The 26180-nt window shown below is 37.0% G+C and overlaps 1 protein-coding gene across 1 annotated transcript in view; it reads left to right on the plus strand.

The window, feature by feature from the left end:
- ERAP2 (endoplasmic reticulum aminopeptidase 2) overlaps nt 1-26180 on the plus strand; it is a 43523-nt gene that overhangs the window by 9999 nt on the left and 7344 nt on the right. The window contains exons 4-14 of the mRNA XM_063086836.1: nt 1370-1490; nt 2580-2734; nt 5676-5789; nt 6764-6895; nt 7131-7262; nt 10007-10072; nt 11067-11242; nt 19746-19825; nt 20857-21040; nt 24896-25052; nt 25526-25710. Coding sequence (XP_062942906.1) covers nt 1370-1490; nt 2580-2734; nt 5676-5789; nt 6764-6895; nt 7131-7262; nt 10007-10072; nt 11067-11242; nt 19746-19825; nt 20857-21040; nt 24896-25052; nt 25526-25710 — 1502 coding nt within the window. The remainder of the gene's footprint in view (nt 1-1369; nt 1491-2579; nt 2735-5675; nt 5790-6763; nt 6896-7130; nt 7263-10006; nt 10073-11066; nt 11243-19745; nt 19826-20856; nt 21041-24895; nt 25053-25525; nt 25711-26180) is intronic.

Here is a 26180-nt window from a genome sequence, read left to right on the forward strand (position 1 = left end):
TGTACATTTTGCAAATATTTTCTCCCACTCTGTTGGTTGTCTTTTTACTCTGTTGATTGTTTCTTTTGCTGTGCAGAATCTTTTTAGTTTGACATAATCCCATCCCAGAAGGATTTTTAATCAGCATCTTATTTTAGAACATTAATATTGTTTTCAATTGTTTTCTATAACTTTTTGTCCTCAGTGAAAGAAAGACTTTATAATTTCTAGAGTCCTCATTGTTTGCAAAAATTTTACATTACCCAGTGATTATCATGTAGTGAAAATTTTACAAACATCAGTGGAGACATCGAAGAAACAAAAAATTACTCCTTACCCTGAGGAACCAAATTATAGACATAAAAACATCTTCAAAGACCCATAAAAAATGGGTCTAAAATGGCTATTACCATTTACATACATGTTATACTTATGGATATGTAGATATATGCTATGAATTGCGTGTCTATATACATACCATGGCATCACTGCACAGAGATAAACATGTGCATAGACATAGATGTGTGGGAGGCGGCATGGCACTTTACTTCAGAGGACAGGCTCCTGTCAGCTTCCTTGGATTCACATCCCAGCTCTACAACTTACTGTGTGGCCAATTTGGAGGAAGCTACTTAATCTCCATGTGTTTCTGTTCCTTCATCTGTAGAATAAAGAGAATAGCACCTACTTCATAATATAGGTGTGAGTATTAAATTAGATTTTACATGCAAGCATTCAGCACAGTGTCCTGTAAGCTGTCAAAAAATAGTGGCCATTTGTATATCCTCTGCATAAAAGTTCTGAGGGGCTTTTCTTGATTCAGAATATGAAAACGGGTCATGAAATGAAAGTAGGCTAATACTTGGAAGCCAAGAAAATTGGAATATAATTTTATGTTTTCCACTTAATAGCTAGTTAGTTTGGGGGAGTCATTGAACATACTTAAACTTATTTGAGTTTAAAGCAAACTTGACAGGGGGGGGATCTAATAAATCCTTGAGAGATTTCCCACATAGGTCTAGGGACCTGTATGTTTTATTTGAATTGTGTTTATGGTCATAATTTTGGAAGGTTAGTTCTCAAGTGCTGAAATACATCATAGTGATAAATTCATGGTAAAATGGGTTTATATAGCTTGAAATTTACAATTTTGTAGTTCGAGATTAGCACTTTGGCAATGGATTATAACAGAAGATCTAGAGTTGATTATACTTTTCTATACTTCACAGAACCTCATCCCCTAAACTCTTGTCCCCTAATGTGCTTAATGATTTCTCAGAATTTTCTTGAACAATTCAGTCTGCTTTTCTGTGGGTGAGGGCTGTCAGGAATGGTATTATACCGAGGAACTGTCATTCAAAAACCACTTTTTCTGATCCACATTTCCCAGGTGTCCATCTATGCATCTCCAGAGAAATGGAATCAAACACATTATGCTTTGCAGTCATCACTGAAGCTACTCGATTTTTATGAAAAGTACTTTGATATCAGCTATCCACTCCCCAAACTGGGTATGTTTAAATTTCACATGATCACCTTTATTTCTACTCCTAGAACTTGCTTTGATTTTTTCTCTTTTTATGTGATTTAAATGAGCAGTGAAGTGATTCATTTAGCCCAGGAAGGAATAATTTGTTCTTTGGAGATGGTCTTTGAATGAAAAAAATAAAGTATTTGTTGAGAAGCCCAAGTATTGTGTATCATTTCTCTATTCTTTTATCAGGTTTAATGTTAAAATATCTGCATTACGTATTAGAATTGGATGAATTTTCTGGAGCGATCTGTATACCATATTTATATAAGACCAGCAATCTTTAATAAAAGATGTCAAAGGCTTATGTCATTGGAGAACTAAAAACTGCCCCTTCCTCTGTTATCTATATTGGCTATTCAGGTTGGAAGATATTACTGTGGCACAGATTTAAAAAAAAAAAATGTGGAGGAAACAGATCATTTAATTTGGGTGTGGTAGTAGGCCTTTATATGAAATGATACAGTCTATCTTGGTTTTAATTTTGTATCTTAAAAAATAAAAGGTAAGTTTTATAATGTTGCAGAGCATATAAAAACTGTGACTTAAGTTTCATAATTTATATAGATTAGTTCTTAGAGTTTCTGACAGTGACTGATTATTTTCAGTGCAACTACAAGACACTATGTCAATGTTAAGATATTTTTTGTTGTTGTTAAACTCACTGTTATAGTTTAATATAAAGGATACAAAAGAACAGCCAAATGAAGAGGTACATAGGGCAAGGTCCAGAAGGGTCCTGAGTGCAGAAGCCCCTGTCCCTGTGGAGTTGGGGTGTATCACCCTCCTACCACATGGATGTATTCACCAGCTCAGAAGCTCATCAAGCCCCATAGCTTAGGGTGTTTTAATAAAGGTTTCATTACATAGGCAAGATTAATTAAATCATTGGCTGTTATGGGTGATTTAGTTCAATTTACAGCCCTTCTACCTACCAAGATATTCTTGATGTTTTCAGAAAGTCTGGTTATACATATGGAAATGATAACAACATATTCAAGCAGGGAGCAAATCCTACTTCTGGTCTGGAAGCCATAATAATTAAGTGTGTTTTTTTTAAATTTCTTAGATCTAATTGCTATTCCTGACTTTGAGCCGGGGGCCATGGAAAATTGGGGCCTCATTACATATAGAGAGACGTCACTGCTCTTTGACCCCCAAACCTCTTCTGCTTCTGATAAACTGTGGGTCACCAAAGTCATAGCCCATGAACTAGCACATCAGGTATGTGACGCTCATGACATTGTTTGATATCAGTCCAAAAGAGCATTATACAGAACATTATGAGTCTTCCTTAAACAACATAACATCATATCATTTGACCTCTAGAGAGGAATTTAGGGATTATTAAACCTAGCATAATAATATGTCAAGTAGCAGAGGACTCAGTCTCTAGACTATAGGACTCATAATGGAATTTTATCACAAGAGAAATGGCTGCTAAATTTATCCTCTAAAACCCTTCAAAGCAAAGCCTTCAAACATCTTTTGGAAAAGGAGGGTGGGGACTATGCAGAACTGTCGAGCACAGAATTGGAAACCTTACAAATTGAGATTTCTATACCACTTTCCCCGTCTCCCCACCTCCCAGTACCCTGGCATTCCAATCTGGGGCAAAATCAGTCTCCCTTCATTCGGAGCCTGTGATTACATGGCCATACTGAAGTATTGCAAATCGAGTGCTATACTCATGGTCTGCTGACTCTGGGCAAATTACCAAGTCTCAGAAGTTTAGTGTCCCCATCTATAAAATGAAGTTAATAATAGTTTCTGCTTCATAAAACTGTTGTGAGGATTACATGTAAGGAAAGTGTCTGTGCCTGCCATATACGAGTAGTAAGCACTTGATAAGTGTTAGTTACTAATGATGACAACAGTGGTCACTTCTACTACTGCTACCATTTTCTGCAGAATAAGATATCCAATGGCCATTTATGAACACTATGTTAACAAATATACAAAAATATAAATATACAAACAAAACCAAAAATATACAAACTGCATACAAATATGGAACTGTAAAACTAGGTCTACAGATAATCAGAGACTATTTCCACTCTATTTCATTTCTGAAAACTCTAAGTAATGTAGCAAATTATTAAAGGCACTGGAAATTTCCCTTTCACCATGCGGGCAAATAGCATTCCATTGCAGAAGTTAGTAAAATCTCTAATTTTAAATTTTTTAACTTTATCCTTTATCATCACCATAATAATAAGTTGGCTTATTTTTGTTTGAAGTAGTGAACTGAGTACTCAATTACATAGGGAGCCATGCTCGGCACTGTACTTTGAGACCAGATGGGCTGCTTCCTCTGCTTCAGAATCTCCCCACTGACCCATTTTAGGTGTTTAGATCATTAGTCACCAGGAGCTCTAAAGCACTTAACTGAGTCTGGGGATTCCTAATCCTTCTGCCCAATGATCTGAGAGTTCTACCTCTGAGGCTCCACGCTCCCTCTGGGGCTTTCTCTAATAGCTTCTCTTCCATGGAGACACAGAGTTGAAGACTGAAATAGCAGTTAGCTTTGGAATTTTGGCCTTGACTAGTTTATCTCCCAATTGATGTCCATGTGACCATGTACTCTTCTGTGTATAACTCTGGCAAGGACTCCTCAATGCCAAGCGGATGAGCCAAGGGTCCTCAGCATGGCATCAAGGCCCCTGTGACCCAGCCCTCTCCATCTCTCCAGCTTCATATCTTACCTCCACCCTAAGCTTTAGCCATCACAGACTACCTGCCATTTCCTGAACATGTCAAGTGTGTTACCGCTCTATGCCTTTGCTCCTGCTACCTGCTACCTCAGCATACCTGAGGACCACTTGTAAGGCTCACGATATAAATCATTTCCTAAGTGTCCTACACACTTTCCCAGCAGAACTGATTATTTCTTCCTGGAATCCCCTCTGCCCCTGGCAGAGACATTGATCTTAGTGCCTATAATGCTATACTGCTTTTATTTGTCAACTGATTGACCTCCATCATTTGTATTGAAGCACTGGTTATATTACATAAATCTTTGTAATTTTTAACATAAATGTTAAAAATTTCTAACACACAGTATGGTGCCAGAAACATAGTAGGTTCTCAACAGATATTTATTGAATGAATGAATAAACCACTCTCACTAACTGGTGACGTGACCAGAATCAGTTCAACTTCAGTGCTTATATTCATCAATTTTCAAATTAAGAAAACACCTCCTATTCTTCCCATGGAAGTCCTTGGGAAAATTGGTGCCTGCTTGCAAAATGATCTGAGGGTTGTCAGAAGAGGAATAGTGCTTAACTAGTTTCTAGAAGATACAGACCTAGAGTTTTCTGTTCTATGACTATAAAGAGGCACTTCTGAATCTTAGAATCTTGTTGTTTAAGCTTCTGATCCTTCTGCAGCTTGCAACCCTAAAATACATAAACTAGATGCACAGTATTGGGCATATAGCTAAATAAATAAATATAATGCCAAAGCACATGAAAGAATAGTAATATTTAAAATGTGTGGTGCAGATTAAATATAGGCCAAGGGTAAACCTCTATTTTAAATTACCCTTATTTATCCTTTTAATTTTATTTGTACATATTTTAAATCTTAGATCTTTATACATTTAATTGACTAAGTTAGTCCTTGCAAGTAACTCAGAAGCAGAGGTTAACAACTAAATTTACTCATCAGTAATATTATGTAATGATCTGAGAGCCCTAAATGAATTCTTCTGATTCTTTTAAGCACCTACTATTTAATATAAAAAGGTGACTTTACTAAAGACATTTTGGTTTTGTTTCTCTTTAGGTCATTATCATATATCAAGGACAAGATGAGATTATTTTTATTATGCAAGAAAGAAAAACTACCCCACAAAATGTTTTATTTTCTTCCTTAATATTAAATCTAATAGTGAGGAAATGTTGGTAGAATGAAAGTTGTACAGTTAGGGGCATTAAGGACACAAAAGAAAGAAAAGAGCAACAAGCAAAAATGTGGTGGCGAGAATGAGAAGGCAGGGAAATCCATAGAAGGAAATTGTGTGGAGAGAAAAGGACAGCAAAGATGGAGGGAAGGCCTTAACTAATTAAAAAAATAAATTATCAACCATTACTTTTTTGCTGCAGTTAATAATATTTTATATTTGTTTAACTTCTAATAACATTGAGTTTTTACCTCCTAGTGGTTTGGCAACCTGGTTACAATGGAATGGTGGAATGATATTTGGCTTAATGAGGGTTTTGCAAATTACATGGAACTTGTCTCTGTTAATGCTACATATCCAGAGCTGCAATTTGTAAGTTCACAATTTTGTGTGTCATACCATATGCCTTAGTGAATCATAGATTTGCTATTAAAATTTTGAGTGAATGTTAATAAGAAAACTATATAGCATTGTGTTTTGTGAACATAGTGTTCTGTTTCATATACAAAACACAACTGGATGCGAGGTGGAGGGTGTTAGAAAGCAATCAACATAAATTTCTCATTCAAAAGTTTGTGGACAGAAAGAGCAAACTAGCACAAATACACAGCTGTGCATATGGGGTGAGAGGAAAGAATATCACTGTCCATATACATTCAGATGGCAACACCCAAGGCTGCTAGGAACTGGCAGAGTTCTTGGCATGCAACCTGAATTGAGCAAGATTGGGGGCACATGCCTCTAGAATTTCCAAAGGGCCAGTCAGCTTTCCCAAAATGTGTGAAGGGATTTCTTCAAGTAGGTCTTTTTTTAAGACTGTAGTGATCTGAACATTTCCCAAACCTGCCTATTGAGGTGGTTAGTAATGGTCAATTAGTTCTCTGGTGTAGACATTTTAGTCCACTACAGTACATACAGACATGGATTCAAAGTCAGGATCTTCTTGTTATTTTATGTGTTAGATCTGTGGCTTAATTTCAAAGCATCATATATTCTCACTTGTAAAATGGATATAATCCATTTCCCTTGCAGAGGTGTTGAAAGGATTGCAGATGATGGATCCTAGCACATAGCAAGTAGTCACTAAATGGAAACCATTATTTTTATTTCTGTTCTCAAGGGCTTGGCATATTGCAAACATTCAGGCAATGTCTGAGGGAATGTCAGATTCATACCTTTTTAAAGTAGATAATTGGCTAAAGGCAAATATATAAAGAGAAGGAAACCTCCTGCAAGAAGTATTAATTGAATTCTTACCTCTAAGAACGTCTTACTAAGCCTAGCAAGAATTCTATTACTTTTTGAGTATCAAAAATAGAAACTAAAACTTTTTCTCCCCTATTTAGGATGACTGCTTTTTGGATGTGTGTTTTGAAGTAATTACAAGAGATTCATTGAATTCATCCCGCCCTATCTCCAAACCAGCAGAAACTCCTACTGAAATACAGGAAATGTTTGATACAGTTTCCTATAACAAGGTAGTAAATGCCGTGTGCAGGTGGAAGCTCTGCCTTCAGGAGAAATACAGTGATGACTGTAAAATCAACAGTTTAAGTTGTTGGTGCCAGATTGCTGCTACCTGTTTCAACTCTTACTTGCTGTTCATTTTCAGACTTTACACATGTTCCATAAAATGTAAGCTTCATTTAAAAATATATCATATGACCTTTTCCTGTATATTTTTCCTTTCCTTTTCTTTGTTATTTTTTTTAGGGAGCTTGTATTTTGAATATGCTCAAGGATTTTGTGAGTGAGGAGAAATTCCAGAAAGGAATAATTCGCTACTTAAAGAAGTTCAGCTATAAAAATGCTAAGAATGATGATTTGTGGGGCAGTCTGTCAAATGTAAGTCATAAGCTGGTAACAGTAGACTGTTGTGTGTTAAGCCTAAAAAGTGACAGGATAATTAGGAAGGTTTATGAATAGTTCTATTGTCAGTCAACAATATTCATTCCACTTGCTGGGTTGTCAGGGTCTCTAGAAGGCAGCACCTCTCTTTTTCCTCAGGCACCACACCACCCCAGGATGCCACACTGAGGTGGCCACAGGGGTTCACTATCTGACCTTCTTGTCTTTTGTTTCCCTTCTATGGCTAGTCCTCCATTTTTATCTTCCTTCATTCAAAAATCTTTAATTTTGTGATTCCAACCATGTGACACCTAATCTTCTTGCCAAGTTTTAAGGTTGAACTCTACATGCTCAACGTTATTTCCCGACATGGGTGTTTTGTTCAGTGAAATCCTGCTCAGTCCCTACATGCATACCTTTGTCCCTAGTGCCCTTGCTACCTGAAAGGCCCTTTCTTCTTTCCACCAATTCAAATGCTATTCATCTTTCAAGGTCCAGGTGAGATTTCACCTCGTGCTTATAGGCTCCAGCCCTCATTGGTTTGCCTCTCTGCTAAATGCTTAAAAGTCCACTTATGTTCTGCTCCACACAATACTCTCTTTCATTAGTTTCTATTGGTTCAATAGTAATAATAATAATAATTTGCTTAAGAACAAGAACTGTGTCTATTCTTTATATATATATGAAATGCTATGGCACCTACCATACTGTTGATACTAAAATAGTGATTAATAAACAGTTAATGATTGGTTAAAGAACCCATAGCCTCTTTGTCTTTGAAATTCATGTAGTATGATAGAAAAGACAAAACAGAAAACACTGTCAACTCAGAAGATTTAAATAATTATTAAATTATTTTTCAATTTTTAACTGCAAATAAAATAATCTTTTATAAAATGATTGGAGTGGGAGAATTTGTACCGATAGGTACAAGAACCCTAAGTTGTTGGAGACAGGAGAGGTCCTCCCTTTTTTATGAGCACGTCTGTCCTAGGGATCGTAATAATGCAAGGGTCTTCAAAAAGTTCATGGAAAGATTCATATTATCTTTTAATTCCATTTTTCCATGAACTTTTAAAATGTATCCTTCGATTGTTCAGTACTTGTATAGCACTTTACAGTTTAAAAAACACTTTCGTGTGCATTATCTCATTTGATGTTTTTGTGCCCTAATAAAGCACCCTTATGGTCCAACTTAAGTGTGATTATGTGGTCAAAGAAACAAAGTTCAACAGTCAAAAATTATTTCAAAATAGCTCAAATATTTTACTTGCATTTCTTGAAAATCATAAAATGGTTGAAATACACAGTCCATCGTAAAATTTATTAAAAAGTTCTTTGCCGTCCATTTCCATCACCCCTGCCAGTGATCCACATGCTCTTTCTCCCCGATTCCTCCTAAACTTCTCAACACCAAGCCTCATGTTGCTTTTCTCTCCCATCCCTCTACTTCTCCCTCTTCTTTGCTATGCGTGTGTGCGTGCGCGTGTGTGTATGTGCGTGTGTGCGCGCGCGTGTGTGTGCGTGCGTGCGTGCGTGTGTGCCTGTGTGTGCGCGTGCGTGTGTGCATGTAGATATCAACCTAGCCTCTCTCCAACAAGGAAGAGTCTGTCATTTGATGTGCATATTAAGGGTGGAGGGGATTAAAGGGGAAATTTGGCCAGCAATTACAGAATTATCTAAGGCCAGCTGTGAACAATACTGTGTTAATCTTTGTCACATCATGCTTATAACCATCTCAAGATAAAGTAGGCATTCTTACCCCATTTTTATAATGATAAAATAATACTAAGGAAGAGATTTGCCCAAGGCCATCAATTCACTGAGGGAGTCAGTACTTAAAATTTGTCTTCTGACTCAAATTCATTCTTTCAATTACATCACAGCTACTTCCTAGTTATTAGAGAAGTCCCCATTAACCTTCCACTAAAAATCCTAGATTCTAACTGACCCTGCTGATGCCAAATGATAATGTGGTATAAAAGCAATAAATTCCTAAAAATATCTTACTCACCATGTGTCACATAAAATCAGTTCTAATACATGTTAGTAGTAGCTTGAGAATCAGAGGAATTATCTGCTGTTTTATTGCATAAGAGCATTTAACAGCATTTAGAGAACCTGAGTGTATATTTATTTTTTCTTATTTGTAGTTTCCCTTAAAGCATTAACTGCTGGTTATTCAAGGGTTGATTGCCAAGTTGGTGGTTTTCCTAGGTCTCATTTCATTCCCATTCAGTTCAAAATGTATTATGCACTTACTACATGGTACTGTTGTAGCTACTGTAGGAATACCCAGGTAAGCAAAGGTGTGTCTCCTCCTGTCAAGGAATGCGACATAAGAAAATTAATACTGGACAGAGATGCCCAAATGCTAAATAGGGGCATGAGGAACATGCACAAGGAAAGAATAAAATAGGAACTTTCCTAGCAGAAAGGGAAGAAATGAAAGGAAAATTCAACAAATTGATTCTTCCTTAAAATAGTTATCGACCACATGGAACTTTAGGAAACTTCATATGCACACAGACACATATAAAACACACAGAAAATAACTTTTGTGTTTTTCTGTCCTATGGTCTCTGCAAAGATGCCTTTTCATTTTCATGTTCATCATTGTGTCTAGATGAATTATATTTTCATATAGCTATGCTAATTAACGTCAACATTCATGTCTAATATGCATATTCAGCCAACTATTGGTGCCTAAATAGCAGTGTCCTTTTATTCTTGTTTTACAGAGTTGTTTAGAAGGTGACTTTACATCTGGTGAAGTTTGTTATTCTGATTCCATGACAAGTAACACAGTAAGTATAAAGAGAGTTATAGAGGAGAAGAGATCTGGCCAATCACGGGACCTGGAGTAAGGATAACATGTAGAGCAGCTCACCTATCCCTTTAAATAACCAGAGAGGAAGAGAGACTCCACAATTTTCCTTGAAATAAATCTGGCTGAAGGAGGAATATTCGGGGCATTTAGGGAGATGATGCTATTACTACTATATTTTTGTTGTTATAATTCAGCTTTCCCAGAACCCCACTGCTAGCTAAAAATATCTGAGCTCAAATTCTTTTGAGAGGTTACTACTGCATTGGCATCTCTTAGGCTCTAAAAAATGCCCAAACAAGTATGTTGTTAGGCTTGAAAATAGAGTGTACGGCTTCTTGAGGCCTTATATTTTTCCTTACCTTTGGGAACGTATAGAAGCCCTACAGGAGGGAGAGAAGAAAGTAATCATGAGGAAAAAGGCAAACTTTTTTAAAAAGAGTCATTGTAATTCCATAAATTACAGTTTCTAAAGGAAGATTCAGCATTCAGACAGTGATCAAAAATCCATGCTATAGAAGCTCAGAAGCTAGAGGTTTGTTCTCCATTCAATATACTTCTACTGATATAAAATTGTTCTGTTGAAATATTTATAGCTTCCCTAAAGACAGCTATTTCCCTCCTAAGTCACCCCTCCTGGTGACTTACCATTATAATAGAGGGGTTTTTTTTGTTTTTGTTTCTTTGAAAGGGAGCAGGGCGGAGGTTCCAGTCTCAACCTCTTACTCGCTGGCATTTCCTGATGTGAGTTAACCCTACAAACTCCCATGTTTGCCTTATTCAGGCGATTTGCAGAGAGCAGCCATGGTGTAGCCAGTCTCAATCCAATTGCCTGGATTGCTCTGCCCTGAGATACCAGCATGAGTCCTCCACTCCCCAAGCCTTCTTTCTGGCATTTAAGGAGATGGAAATTTCTGATCTCCCTCTGGATTCTCTCCTCTCTCTTGAGTTACCAAAGTCACTTGTCATTTCAGCTTGCCTTTCTGGGGGAAAACATGGAGATCAAAGAAATGATGACTACGTGGACTCTCCAGAAAGGAATTCCCCTCGTGGTGGTTAAACAAGATGGGCATTCACTCAGACTACAACAGGAACGCTTCCTGAAGGGGGTTTTCAAAGAAGACCCTGAATGGAGGGCTCTGCAGGAAGGGTAGCTGCTTTTCTTTTTTTTGGTCTAATTTACCTCATCTCAGTTTGCTCACTTTGTCATCAGCTTTCTTTCAGCTTCTCTGGCAACTTTGTAGGATGCTATTTCTACAAAGGATTCAAAGGCCTAAACTAGCATTTAAAGAGCTTCAGGTGGCCCAGAGTGCTTTGTTCAGCAGCCCCATTCTGAGAAATCCCATGCAGCCTTTAGAACCTCAGTTCTGATGCAGAGGGGGGTTGGTTATATTTCTATTATAATATACCAATTTCAGTGCCATAATAAATTGTGTGACTGGCCTACACCTAGTAAGTATTATGACAGCTATGCTTCTTGTCATCAGAGAAAAGGTATTCCCTATGTGATAAATTAGATGCTAAGACCTCCTGTTGCCTTTCACTTTTCAACAATAGACTATAAATATGTCTAAAAACATATGATGTTCTTCATAATAATGAAAACAAATCCAACTAACCACACTGTTATCTGGTTCACTAGCCTATCTTGAGAAGACTTTTTAAAGGCTTTATTGAGAACAAGAAACACAACACTGTTCACATTTCTCTGATCCGTTAGCCCTATTAATGAGACGTATGAGGTTAATTTAAAATGAAATAACTAAAGTGAACCTGTTCTGGCTCTTATGATTATCGTTTCTTTTTCTAAGGCTAAAATCAATTCTAGAATTTTTCTGAGAATCGAAAATAAATTCGAGGTCTTTAATACATAGGATATACTGTTTCCCTTTTTGGTTTCATCAATTGCCTATTTCCAATCCAGTGGCAATTCTGGGACACTTCTCCATGTACACATCTTTCCATTTTTCTGTGTGTTCTTCTGAAATCTGAATTTCAGAGAGCTTGGACAACTTGTAGCTTGGCAACACCGTCTGGAAATTTTAATGTCTGATTCATTATTGGGAAAGCAGGACTCACAATTTTGTAACCTATCAAAATGTCAGGAAAGAGTCCAAAACTGTGGATGACCCAAAATAACAAACATCTACTACAGTAATTGATATTTTTCCTCTTTTGGGGGAAGAGTTGAGACAACTCATAAAATGATTAACATCTGACCCATGGCTATCCAAACCATAAAGTGCTACTCTCCCTCTCACCACTATGATACATGATTATCTGGAAATATCCTATTTCTTCTAGAGCCAAGATCCACCCACAAATCCCAGTCCATTAAGTCTTTGGCAATATCTATGTGTTCGTTTTTGTGTTTTTGTGTTTTTGAGTAAAGATTTCAAGTTTGCTTGTCAATTATCTGTACTTTGTAGGTTAGCATGTAGATTATTTCTTCTGAAGCTTTACTAGATGGACTCGTATGTCGTTTCCTTTATCGTTTCATATTTTTCTAAGGACTATTGGGTGTTTCCTCAGTTACTCTTCTTTCTGTTTTGCACCTGTTGATGTTATCAAGTACATGATTTGACATGTGTAGGACTACTGTAGCTAAGTTGGCTTAAGTTAGTACAGGAAATGAATTCTAGAAGCTGCTATGAAGTTAGAAAAAAATATAGCCAATTTCTGTTATTTACTATAATAGGGCCATTGAAAAGTAACTGAAACCTTTCCTCCAATCCATTCTGCTTTTCTGCTCTCTAGGTTTAGCTCTCCTGCAAATCCTACGCTGAAGCATTGTTAACTACTTACTTATAGTCATTCAGCATTTGGGAAGTTGGATGTGAGTAGTTCTGTTGAACAAAAGCATAAGTAAAATATCATACTGGAGTGAGTTCTTTACCTCTTAAGCCTTTCCCTACAGCTTTGGTTTTGCTATTTGAATCAACATCAGGCTGATAGGGATTTGGAAACAAGAAAGGAGGATCGGATTTTTTTTCTCTCACAAACAGCAGAATTTGTTATGGTATGAGATCTTAACAGCAAATGACAGGTATTTGTGGCAGAGTTCAACTGGGTGTGTATTGCTGTTTATATTCATCTTGGAAGAAATTTTTGAATACTCAAGGATATGCTGGTCTTAGCCTACACATTTTTTTTATTGAAACATAATTGATTGTACATGTCTGTGGGGTACAGAGTTGCATATCAATTCCTGTGTGCAATATGTGATGCTCAAATCAGGATAACTAGTATGTTCGATATTGTACAATGTTACCATGTTTCGTGGCCCACCCTCTCCCCGTTTCTCCCCTATGGTAACCTGCGATTGTTGTATTTTTCTTTCTTTTTAAAAAAATTTATTATTTATTTATTTATTTTTAGATCCGACTTATGAGTGAGAACATGCGGTATTTCTCTTTCTGTGCCTGGCTTATTTCACTTAAAAAATTTCTCTAAGTTTATGCATGTTGCTGTGAATGGCAGAATTTCAGTCTTTTTAATGGCAGAGTACTATTCTACTGCATAAATATACCACAGTTTCCTTATTCAGATATCCAACAGTGGACATTTAGTTTGTTGTTTCCCACTCTTGGCTATTACAAATAGAGCTGGGATAAATATAGGATTGCAGTTATCCTTTCAAAATGACAATTTCCATTCCTTTGGGTATACACACGGCAGTGAGATTGCTGGATCGTATGGCACTTCTACGTGTAGTTGTTTGTGGAATCTCCATACTGTTTCATATAACGGCCACACCACTTTATGGTCCCACCAACAGTGTAGTAGGGTTCCTCATCCTTGCTAGCATTTGTTTTTCACTGTCTTTTTGATAATTGCCAGTCTAACTGGGGTGAGATGATATCTCAATGTGGTTTTGATTTGCATTTCTCTGGTGCTGAGTGATATTGAACATTTTTAATTGTGCCTATTGGCTATTTGTATACCTTCCTTTGAGAAATGCATTCTCAGCTCCTTTGCCCATTTTTTAATTGGATTATTTGGGGTTTTTTTTACCGTTGTTTGAGTTCCTTGTATATTCTAGATATTAATCCTTTGTCAGATGCATAGTTTGCAAATATTTCCTCCCACTCTGAAGGTTGTCGTTTCTCTCTGTTAATTGTTTCTTTTGCTGTGCAGAAGCTTTTTAGTTTAATATAATCCCATTTGTTTATTTTTCCTTTTGTTTGCCTGTGCTTTGGGGGCCATATTCATAAAGTCTTTGCCCAGTCCTACTTCCTGAAGTGTTTCATCTATGTTTTCTTTTAGTATTTTTACAGTTTCAGGTCTTATATTTAAGTCTTTAATCCATCTTCAGTTGGTTTTGGTATATAGTAAGAGGTACAAGTCTAGTATCATTCTTCTACATGTGGGTGTCCAGTTTTCCCAGCACCATTTATTAAAGAGGCATCCTTTCCGCAATGTATGTCCTTGGTATCTTTGTCAAAGATCATTTGGCTAAGTGTGTAGGTTGGTTTCTGGATTCTCCATTCTGTTCCACTGGTCTGAGTATCTGTTTTTATACGGTTTTGTAGTATAATTTGAAACAGGTAGTGTTATGCCTCCGGCTTTACTTTTTTGCTCAGGATTGCTTTAGCTATTTGGAGTCTTTTGTTTTCCATATGAATGTTAGGATTGTTCTTTCCATTTCTGTGAAGAATGTCATTGGTATTTTGATGGGATTGCACTGAACCTGTAGATTGCTTTGGGTAGTGTGGACATTTTCACAATGTTAATTCTTCCAGTCCAAGAGCATGGAATATTTTTCTATCTTTTTGTGTCTTCTTTAATTTCTTTCAATAGTGATTTGTAGTTCTCATTGCAGAGATTTTTCACCTCATTGGTTAAATTGATTCCTAGTGTTTTGTTTTCTTTGTGTTTTTTTTATGTGTGTGTGACTATTGTAAATGGGTTAGCTTTCTTGATTTCTTTTTCTGCTGCTTCTTGTTGGAGTATAAATGTACTACTGATTTTTGCATGTTGATCTTGTATCCTGCAACTTCACTGAAATTATCAGCTCTAAGAGTTTTTTGGTAGAGTCTTTAAGTTTCTCTATAGGATCATGTCATCTGAAAACAGGGACAGTTTGACTTTGTCTTTTCTAATCTAGATGCCTTTTTTGTCTTTCTCTTGCCTGATTGCTCTAGTTAGTACTTCCAATACTATGTTAAATAGGAGTGGTGAAAGTGGGCATCCTTGTCTTGTTCTCGTTCTTAAGGGGAAAGCTCTTACTTTTAGCTTTTCTCCATTCAGGATGATATTGGTGGTGGGTTTGTCATATATGGCTTTTATTGTGTTGAGGTAATATCCTTCTATACCTAATTTGCTGAGAGTCTTTATCATAAGGGATGCTGAATTTTGTCAAATACTTTTGCTGCATCTATTGAGATAATCATGATTTTTTTTGTCCTTGATTTTGTTGATGTGGTGTATCACATTCATTTACTTGCATATGTTGAACCATCCTTGCATCCCTGGGATGAATCCGACTTGATAGTGGTGTATAATTTTTTTGATGTGTTGCTGTATTCTGTTTGCTAATATTTTATTGAGGATTTTTGGAGCTATGTTCATCAAAGATATTGGCCTGTGGTTTTCTTTTCTTGTACTTTGTCCAGGTTTGGCATCAGGGTAATGCTGGCCTCATCGAATGAGTTTAGGAGAGTGGCTTCTGTTTCAATTTTTTGGAATAGTTTGAAGAGAATTTTTACTAATTCCTCTTTAAATGTTTGGTAAAATTCACCAGTAAAGCCATCTGGTCCTGGGCTTTTCTTCATTGGTAAACTGCTGATTCCTGCTTCAAACTGGTTGCTTGTTATTGGTCTGTTCAGATTTTCTGTGTCTTTCTGGTTTAGTCTTGGTAGTTTGTATGTGTCCAGAAATTTATCCATTTCTTCAAGTTTTCAAATTTGTTGGTGTATAGTTTATAATAGTTTCTAATGATTCTTTGTATTTCTGTGTTATCAGCTGTAATGTCTCCTTCTTCATTTCTGATTTTTGTCATTTGGGTCTTCTCTCTTCTTTTTTTTGTTACCCTAGCTAACGATTTGTCTATTTTGTTTATCTCCTCGAAAAACCAACTTTTTGTTTCATTGATCTTTTGTATCATTTGGGGGTCTCTTTTTCTTAATTATCTTAATTATTTCTTTTTGTCTACTAGTTTTTGGATTAGATTTTCTAGTTCTTTGAGGTGTAGCAATAGGTCATTTATTTGAAATCTTTCTATTCTTTTGATATAAGCATTTATGGCAATAAACTTCCCTCTTAGTACTGCTTTTGCAGTATCTCAAGGTTTCAGTATGATGAATCTTTATTTTCATTAATCTCAAGAAATTTTTTGATTTCCTGCTTAATTTCTCCTTGGACCCATAGATCATTCAGGAGCATGTTGTTTAATTTCCATGTGTTTGTATTATTTCTGGAGTTTTGCTTCTTATTGATTTCTAGTTTTAATCCATTGTGGTCTGAAAAGATACTGGGACTGATTTAATTGTTTAAAACTTGTTGAGACTTGATGTGTGACCTAACATGTGGTCTATCCTGGAGAATGTTCCATGTGCTGATGAGAAGAATGTATATTCTGCAGTTGTTGGATGATGTGTTCTGTATATATCTGGCAAGAACTATTGGTCTACAGTGTGGTTTAAATCCTGTGTTTCTCTGTTGATTTGTTGACTAAATGGTCTCTTTAATGTTGAGAGAGTGGGGTTCAGGTCCCCAACTATTATTGTATTGGAGTTTCTCTCTTTCTTTATGACTAATAGTATTTGCTTTATATGTCTGGGTACTCTGGTGTTGGGTACATATATATTTATGATTGTTATGCCTTCTTGCCGGATAGACCCCTTTATCATTATATAATGGCCTTCTTTGTCTCTTTTATGGTTTTTGGTTTAAAGACTATTTTATCCCATACAGGAATAGCTATTCCTGCTTGTTTTTTATTCCATTTGCATAGTATATCTTTTTCCATCCCTTCACTATCTGTGTGTGTCTTTACAGGTGAGGTGAGTCTCTTGTAGACAGCATATAGTTGGGTCTAGTGTTTTAATCCGATCAGCTAGAATGTGTCCTTTGAGAGGGGAATTTAATTCTTTTACATTTAGTGTTGCTATTGAAAGGTATTGTCTCACTCCTGACATTTAATTCATTTTTTTAGGGTTAACTTAAATATATTTGTTCCTTTTTTTCCCTGTTATTGTTTGTCTTCAGTGTTCATTGGTTTCTTGAGGTGGTATGGTAAGTCTTTCTCTTTCTCATTTGCATTTCTGCTCTACTGGTGGTGTTTGTTGGTTCTTGTGTATTTATGGTGGTGATTATTGTTTTGGGGGTTCCAGTTGCAGGATTCCCTTAAGGATTTCTTCTAGAGCTGGTCGTGTGGTGGTAAACTACCACAGCTGTTGGGTGTCTGGGAAATACACTATTTCCCCTTCATTTCTGAAGGATAGCCTTGCTGGGTATAGTATTCTTGGCCAACAGTTTTTTTCTTTTAGTACATCGAATATATTATCCCATTCTCTTCTGGCCTATAGGGTTTCTGCTGTGAAGTCTGCTGTTAGTCTAATGTGGACTACTGTACAGGTGACCTGATGCTTTTCTGTTGCTGCTTTTAGGATTCTCTCTTTGTCTTTGACTTTTGACAGTTTGATTACAATGTGTCTCAGAGAGGACCTTTTTGGATTGATTCTGTTTGGGGACCCTTGAGCCTCTTGGATCTGGAATTTCATGTCTCTATGAATACCTGGGAAGTTGTCTTCTATTATTTCATTGAATATATTTTCAATGCCTTTTCCTTTTTTCTCTCCTTCCTGAACTCCCATGATTTGGATGTTTGTACATTTAAGGTGGTCTGCTAGCTGTCTTAGATTTTCTTCATTTTTTCAGATTAATTTTTCTTTTTTTATTGTTGCTTGGGTTATTTTGAAAAGACTGTCTTTAAGATCAGAAATTCTTTCCTCCACTTGTTTTAGCCTGCTGCTTACACTCCCAATTGTAGTTTTTATTTTGTTGAACAAAGCTTTCAGTTCAAGGAGTTCTCCTACATTCTTTTTTGTGATGTTTATCTCTGTAAATTTCCTCCTTCATGTCCTGGATTGATTTTCTCATTTTGTTGTGTTGTCTAGCTGAGTCTTTTTATGTCTCACTGAGTTTCTTTAAGATTGTTACTTGGAATCCCCTTTCAGACATATCAAGCGTTTCTTGTTGTATGAGGTCTGGTATTTAAGAATTATAGTATTCTTTTGGTGGTGTCATATATTCTTATTTTTTTCATATTTCTAGTATGTCTATGTTGATGCTTAGTCATCTAGTGGTTGCTTCTTCTGTTACTCTGTGGTGGCTTTTGAGGAGACAGACTCTCCCCCATAGATTCATTATATATTGCCCATTGAATGGGGTGTTTTAGTTTTGGTTCTAGGTAGACTCAGTAGTTTCAGTAGTTCCAGGCAGACTCAGTTGTTCCAGGCAGACTCAGTAGTTCTGGGTAGACTCAGTATTTCCAGGGGATGCCAGCAGCTACATCTGTATCTGGGGATGCACACATGGCTGGGCCTATGCAGGTGGGCAGGGGCCATAGGGGCAGCAGGGGTGTTTGGGGCTGTGCAGGAAGCTGGATGGCTGGACCCAGGTGTGTGGGTGGGGCCACACTGGTGGCTGGAACCACGCAGGTGACTGGATGTCTGGGGCCACACAGGTGGCTGGGGCAGCTGGGATCATGCAGGTGGCTTGATGGCTGGGCCTAAGTGGGTGGATGGGGCTTCACAGGAGGCCAGAAGGCAAGGCCCACATGGGAGGGTGGGGCACATGGGCTGCTGGGCAGTTGGGGTCACATGGGTGGGTGGAGCCACATGGGTGGCCAAGTGGTTGGGGCTACAAGGGCAGCTAGATGACTGAGCCCACACAGGTGGATGGGGCCACATGTGTGGCTGGATGGCTGTGCCCAAGAGGGTGTGTAGGGCTGGGCTGGTGGCCAGAGGTTGGGGTCACGTGGGCAGCTGGGGCTGCTTAGGTGTTTAGGAGGCTGGAGCTGTGCAGGGAGTTGAAAATCTGGAGCCATGCATGGGGCTGAAAAGCTGGAGTCGCACAAGCGGCTGGATCACTGGAGCTGTGAACCACCTGGTGGGGTGCTCTGTGCAAATGAACTCTTGTGTGTGGGGGAGGAAGGGCCACAGCTCTAGGACTAGACAATGGCATAGGCAACTGAAGTGATGGTGGGGTCAGGCTGGGGCAGGAACAGGAGGAGAGTTACCACTGGGAAGTGCTCACAGCAGAAAGATTCTTTCCATGGCAAGGGAGAATTCCTCCTGGCCAACCCTGGTTTGGGAGATGCACAGGCAGCTGAAGCTGTGTGCCTTTTCCTTCTCAAGAGGAAAAGCACAAGATCGTCACCAGGGTTTCCTCTGTTCTCCCATGCTCTCCCACTGAAACAATCCCCCATATGTAGCTGTCTATTCCTTGCTCTGTTCCCTTTCTGTGTTGAGCACCTCTAGTCCACCATCTTACCCTGCCTCCTCTCCCTAGCCCATAACATTTATAAGGTCATTTATAGTGTGAAGGATGACTATTTAGATGCCTTTTACAACCTATCTGAGTCTGACATTGTGAAATTTGAAATGACCATTCATTCAGTCTGTAACCATTTTTACTTTCTAACATAGGTACCTGTGGCATATCCCATTGACCTACTCCACAAGCTCCTCTAATGCAACTTACAGACACATTCTAAAATCAAAGACAGGTAATGAATTAATTAACCAAACAGGCTAATTAATTTCAATGCTGAAATTAAATATCTTTTTAGCTACTTGGAGGAAAGATACTATTAGTAAATCTTAGAATAAAATATTGATGTTTGGGGGAAGTTCTCATTTATTCATATATTGCTAACTAAAAGAACTCTTCACCTAGAAAGTCTGAATTTTTCAGTCAGTGGGAAATTCTCTTGTGCTTTTAACATTTAAGGATAGGTTTGTATTTGTATGAAGAAATGATGGAATCCTGTCTGATGTCCTTTTATACCTACTAATTTATTTTTATGGTTTATATATGAGGCAAAAATGTTTAGTGGGAAAAAGCATACACTTTGAAATTAATTGGTCCTGGCTTCAAATCCTCACTCTGTCACTTATTAGATGTGTGACCTTAAGAAAATTTCTCAACTCCTCCTGAGCTTCAATTTTCTCATCTTATTTTGCATAAGGGCTAGTCCTCACAGAGTGGTTGAGAGAATATTGTAATTTTACCACTGAGTATAATGTATACCATATTAAGAATACATAAAATAATTTTAATTTTCCTCTAAATGCTACACTAAAATTTGAGAGCTTTTCCATCATGAAGTCGTGTTCAACCTGGAGTCCTCTTTTCATTGAAATAAGGAGTAGACAAATCAGTCACCTATTTATATATACATATTTTAATGACCAGTAACTAAACCTTGAAACAAGGGCAACAGTAAATTAAGCCAAATTTTAGTTATGCTCATCAGCTGGCTCACTGGGCCACTGCATGCCTCTTAGACCTGCATAGATTATTTTGAGAACAAATTCAGCAGTTCTATTCCTATGAATTAACTTATTTATTAGTTGAGTACAACATCTTCCCCAAGAGTAACCACTGTCTGTCTATGAAAATCAATATTATCATGACTCTTCCAAAACTTTGTCTTCCCATTGATTTATTAGTAATAGTATTAAAATTAATAGTTTTGGAGATATTTCTGATGTGTACGTTGATAATGAAATGCCTATGCCAATTTTCTCCTCTTAGATACTCTGGATTTGCCTGAAAAGACCAGCTGGGTGAAATTCAATATGGACTCAAATGGCTACTACATCGTTCACTATGAGGGGAATGGATGGGACCAACTCATTGCACAGCTGAATCAGAACCACACTCTTCTCAGACCTAAGGACAGAATAGGTCTGATTCACGATGCATTTCAGCTGGTTAGGTAATACCACATTTCATCTGATTTCACAGAAATAACTGATCCAGAACCAGATATGCTAGATTTCAAAATCAAATGTTCAGTATTGATCATTCATATGATATGGATCTGAATGAAGGTCAAACACTTGCCACTAGGCCCAAACCTACACAGTTGTAAGGTATTTTGACCACACAGTGTTTATAAATTTAATCCAACATTTTTAAATGTGGAGAATTTCATATAAAAATCCTGACTTCTGGAACCTTTTTAAAAAATGAGATGAGGCAACCATGGGCCTTCATTCTCACAGGACAACTGTAGAGGAGGGTGCAATGGGCTGGTTCCCCTTTAGACCAGTCTGCAGTCTCCTATGCACCGAAGCCCCGAGTGGCACGTAAGGCTTGTTTCACTCACTTACGCTAGACTTTCTAGAGATTTGAGCTTTTGACCCCAGGTTTGAAATCTATTTATGCTAGTAGCTGTTATAGCAAATACTTGTGTAATCTCTTAAACAAAAAGTGTAAATGTAGTCTTAACCTTTACGATTTTAAATAAGTTATTAGCCTAGTACACAATCTGTTCACTACTTTACTGACATTGAGAAATCAATATGAAATTGGTGGGAAAATGAAGTAAGAATTGACTGTTTATATTTATTCCTCTTCAGACTTTCCTGGAAAGACAAAGTATTTTCTTTCCTTTTCCATTTATCATCAACAGAGTAATATGTAGAATAAATCAGGTCACAAGATCGCCAATGGGGAAAAAAATTGAGAATCAGGTGAAGTATTGGGCATTGTAAGCTTTTTCTGTTCTGAGAATTATTGCAGTGTACTCACTTTATGCAGTGTGACATATTACTTCCTTTCAGGTGCTTATTTAGGTCAAGTTGAGTGAAAGTAACCAGCAGGACATCTCTCAGGCAATGCTTCTCAGTACAACAGAATTCCTTAGTTAGAATCAGAGAGGACAAGCCGTGTAGGTCTCAGGAACATCATGGTGGGATAGCACGTTGGAGGCCAAGATTAGGAAAACCGCCATCCTACATATGAACAGATGCATAATAAGCTAGCTAAGAAGTTGGCTATTGTTAGCTGAAGAAGGTTTATCTGTTCAAAGAAGCTCTGAACACACTGCAGAGAAGGTAGATTAAAAATTTAAGACTAGGAACAATGATGAATACTGACAACTCAGCAAATGAAATCCAATCTTCCAAGTAGTTGGATAGTGTTTTTGCTGTTTCTAGCCTATAAATTTGTGGGTAGTCTAAATTTATCAGGAGGGGCCATACAATTACTGATGCATCAGTGGAAAAACAATCTTTTCTTCACTAGGTAGACAGATTAATGAAGTTGAGTATGAGTTTTGAATTAAAACAGGAGAGTTTAAGTACCACCTCTTCACTTATTAATTGTTTGAGCTTGGACAAGTTATTCAACATTTTGAAGCCTAAATTTTCTAGTCTTTCAAACTCTAGTAATAATAATACCTAAGATACAGGGTTGTTTTGAGGATAAGAGTCCCTTCTCGATAAATATCAGCTGTTAACATCATGTGATTAAAACATCATGTGTTGAGTAGGAAGAGTAGGTGACAACATAGAAATGTATATTTCAAATAATGTGAATTTGAAAAAAGTAGAATGTAAATTTGTGTACTATTATGTTTGCAACTACATAGGAGAAATATAAGTGAAAAAAAGGAAACAAAAGCCCAAAGGAATTATTCCAAAATGCTCTTAGTGAATGTATAGGGAAGTAAAATTGTGTCTTCCCCCTTCTCCAATTTCCATTTATATTATAGTTTGTTTTATTACTTTTATTATAAAAGTAATCATATAAGAAAACAATTTAAAACTCTCATAATAAGTTTTAAATATTTTTACTTGCTATTCTCCCTCAGTATTATACTCATGTGCCTCTCCCTCCCTGCTTTATGAAACATATATTTAGGAGTTAAAGGAAGTAACTAGTGATCACATTTAGTTTGGAGACAGAGTTAGACCCAGGAATCGATACTTATTTTAGTTAGGTTTTCATACTTTCTAAATGTAATTTAAAGATGGGCTTTGACTGAGTTCAGTGGAATTAAAGTGACAACTTTAATTTCTTACAGAAAAGCTGTATTTGTTTTTCTTAGTCCCACACTTTTAAAAGGAACCCCAAATTGGCTCTTCAAGAATATGGTTTTATTTCACAAAGGTACCATCTAGCTGAAATTATATACAAATAAGTAAATGTAGATTTTTGCTATTGGGCTGAAGTATATGCTTATATGTGTATTTATTCTTTAAGCTAAACAAACATTCAGATAACTTTCTGTGCATTGATTGAAGCATAGGGCAGGTGATAGGAACCTGGATTTTTATTAAACAATACGGTAACTGTATAAAAAGAAAAGGGGTCCCTTACGAATAAATATTAAGGAGAGGGTGGAGAAGGTGGAGAAGCGGTGGACTAACAGGTAAGAAACTATGCTATCTACCCTAAGTGAATCATTGTGCACTGTATGCATGTATTGAAACAGTACACTGTACCCCACAAAAATAAATATAAATAAAAATTTTAAAATAAAGTAGGCAATTGTGACAGTAAAGATTTCTGATAATGACATTGATTTTAGTAAGAAATCAATTAGGCCAGGCTGAAAAGAAAATATAAAGTAGTTTCTAATATGTTAAACGTTCTTTTTAAAATTGGGACCATAGAATACCATTTTCTCCTGTTGCTCATACTAAGATATCAACTGCTCCTTATATTATAATACATACACATGTGGGAAGGAGTAGTGACATTTTGTGGAATTGTTTCTTAAAAAATACAGCAGACCACAAAATTATAGAACATATGGTTCAGCCCTCTGTCTTCAGATGAAATTTTTGGAAAAATTTCCTTAAGTCTGTTTTAAAGTAAGATATGATTATGATCTAGAATAGTAAAGGCATAACACAATGGGTTCTTTTTCTTTTTACTTCCTTCCAGTTTCAGTTCCCTCTTTTTAGATAAGAATTAAAAGTTTTAAAGACTCAAAAGAGGTAGGGCATTGTTAATAAAAAATTCAACAGACATCCTTGGCTCTGAAATCTGTTTTCACGTCACATAGTTGTGCTTAGTCTGGGAGTTGGATGCTTGCAAGAATGCCTTATAGACCCTGTGTAAACACAGCCTCCCAGATACACCTATGAGAACCACTTTATACAAGTGAGGCTACAATGGTTTATTTCCTCTGCAAAAGATACCTGAGCATTTTGGTACTCAGAATAATAGTTCTGTTGTTTGGTCTTCTCATTAAAAAGAAAATGTAAAGAATGCATATAACCTTAGAATCTAAACAAGATGAAAATACTTGTCTAGTTCTATTCACAAGATCACTGCTTCTTTGCTAGGATTAAGGACAAACATCAAGAAAAGACATGGCACCTGTCTTCAAAGGTCAAATGTACTTGGAGGAATATGTCAAATCCACACATGAAACAATTAGAAAATGATACGCTATTTAAAAACTTTGATATTGTTTGGCACTAAATGTTAATATCAGCTAATATATATTTCACTTATTAATCTCTTACTACATGCTAGGATTATTCTAAGTGCTTTTTAAAGAAAGGTTAGCTAACTTATTTAATCCTTAAAACAAGACTGTGAGGAAGATACTATTATTATCCTCATTATATAGGGAAGGCAACTGAGATCCAGAGAGGTTAGATAATTTGTCCAAGATCACAGTTAGTCAGTGACAAAGCTAGAATTTAAACCAAATGGTCTGGTTATAATGAACTACTTCCGTATGGCTTTCTATTTCATATTTGTTTGAACATTCAGAATATTGAGAATGGTGAGACATGCACAAACCACCAACATTTCTTTTATACCTCAGCGCAGGACGGTTGACCCTGGACAAAGCCCTCGACCTGACTCGCTATCTCCGACATGAAACAAGCAGCCCTGCACTTCTCAAAGGTCTGACTTACTTAGAACTGTTTTATCGCCTGATGGACAGAAGGAATATTTCAGATGTCTCTGACAGCCTCAAGGTTTGTGTTACTTTCAGAAAATTAATTAAGTAAATGTATCTGGAGGATCAATGAGGCTCGGTCTGTTTTGTGTGAACTTCTTGAGGTTAAATCACAGAGTAGCTGAGGAGACTGGCTGACAGCACAGCCAGCACTACAGTACCTACTGCTCAATGCCTCTTGTTCTTTGTGAGCACCAATCCTGAGAGCTAGATCCCAGGATCATAAGCACAGCATCTCTAAAGATGATTTTATCTGATATCAATTGATATTCCCCTCAGATAGGAAATTAAATCACATTTTTGATGCAAAAACTCTGTTTCTTAAGTGTGGTGGGTGGGGACCAGAAAAAGAGAAAAGAAATATGAAGTAGTTCTGTATTTGGGGAAAGACTCATGTAGAAACTTTAGAGTTAATCCATTTAGATAGGTGAATAAGAACTGGGTTAAGAACTAAATTTAGCCTCTCTGTAAACTACCTCGTGTTTTCTGCAGCATTACCTTCTCCAGTATTTTAAGCCAGTGATTGACACACAAAGCTGGAGTGACGAGGGCTCTGTCTGGGACAGGATGCTTCGCTCGACTTTCTTGAAGCTGGCCTGTGACCTCAACCATCGTCCTTGCATACAGAAGGCAGCTGAACTCTTCAATCAGTGGATGGAATCTGGTGGAAAATTAAAGTAGATCTAAACTTCTGTCCTATTCTTTCTTCTTTTCACTTTGATGTAAAGGTCTTTGATCAAGCAAGATAGATCTAAAACCTTTTAGTGAAGATAGAAGGGCACACGCATACGCACATACACACACAAGGAATTACATACCCCATTTCGTGCTTCCTCACAGAAAGTGTTCAATAGATTTTGTGGAAAGCAAGGTTTAGGTACCTGTGGGAGCTAGTAAACATTGGCATAGTAATAGAAAGGTAGCCAGGGAGTAGAAGCAGGGGGAACCCAATCTCCAAAAGGCATACCTTTTAAAGATATAAGATACTAGAAGAGCAATGTGAAATATACATACAATTAAAACACTAGTAATCATTTGATGAAGCTCATAAAAAGGGGGTGCTTTTTTAAAAAAAAAGTGTTTTCTCCCTCATCAACCACTACCAAAGGACAAGCCTTGGCCCCAAGTTTTATCTTTGATGGGAAAC

The sequence above is a fragment of the Cynocephalus volans genome, chromosome 2 (genome assembly GCF_027409185.1).
Source record: "Cynocephalus volans isolate mCynVol1 chromosome 2, mCynVol1.pri, whole genome shotgun sequence".
NCBI classification, from domain to species: domain Eukaryota; kingdom Metazoa; phylum Chordata; class Mammalia; order Dermoptera; family Cynocephalidae; genus Cynocephalus; species Cynocephalus volans.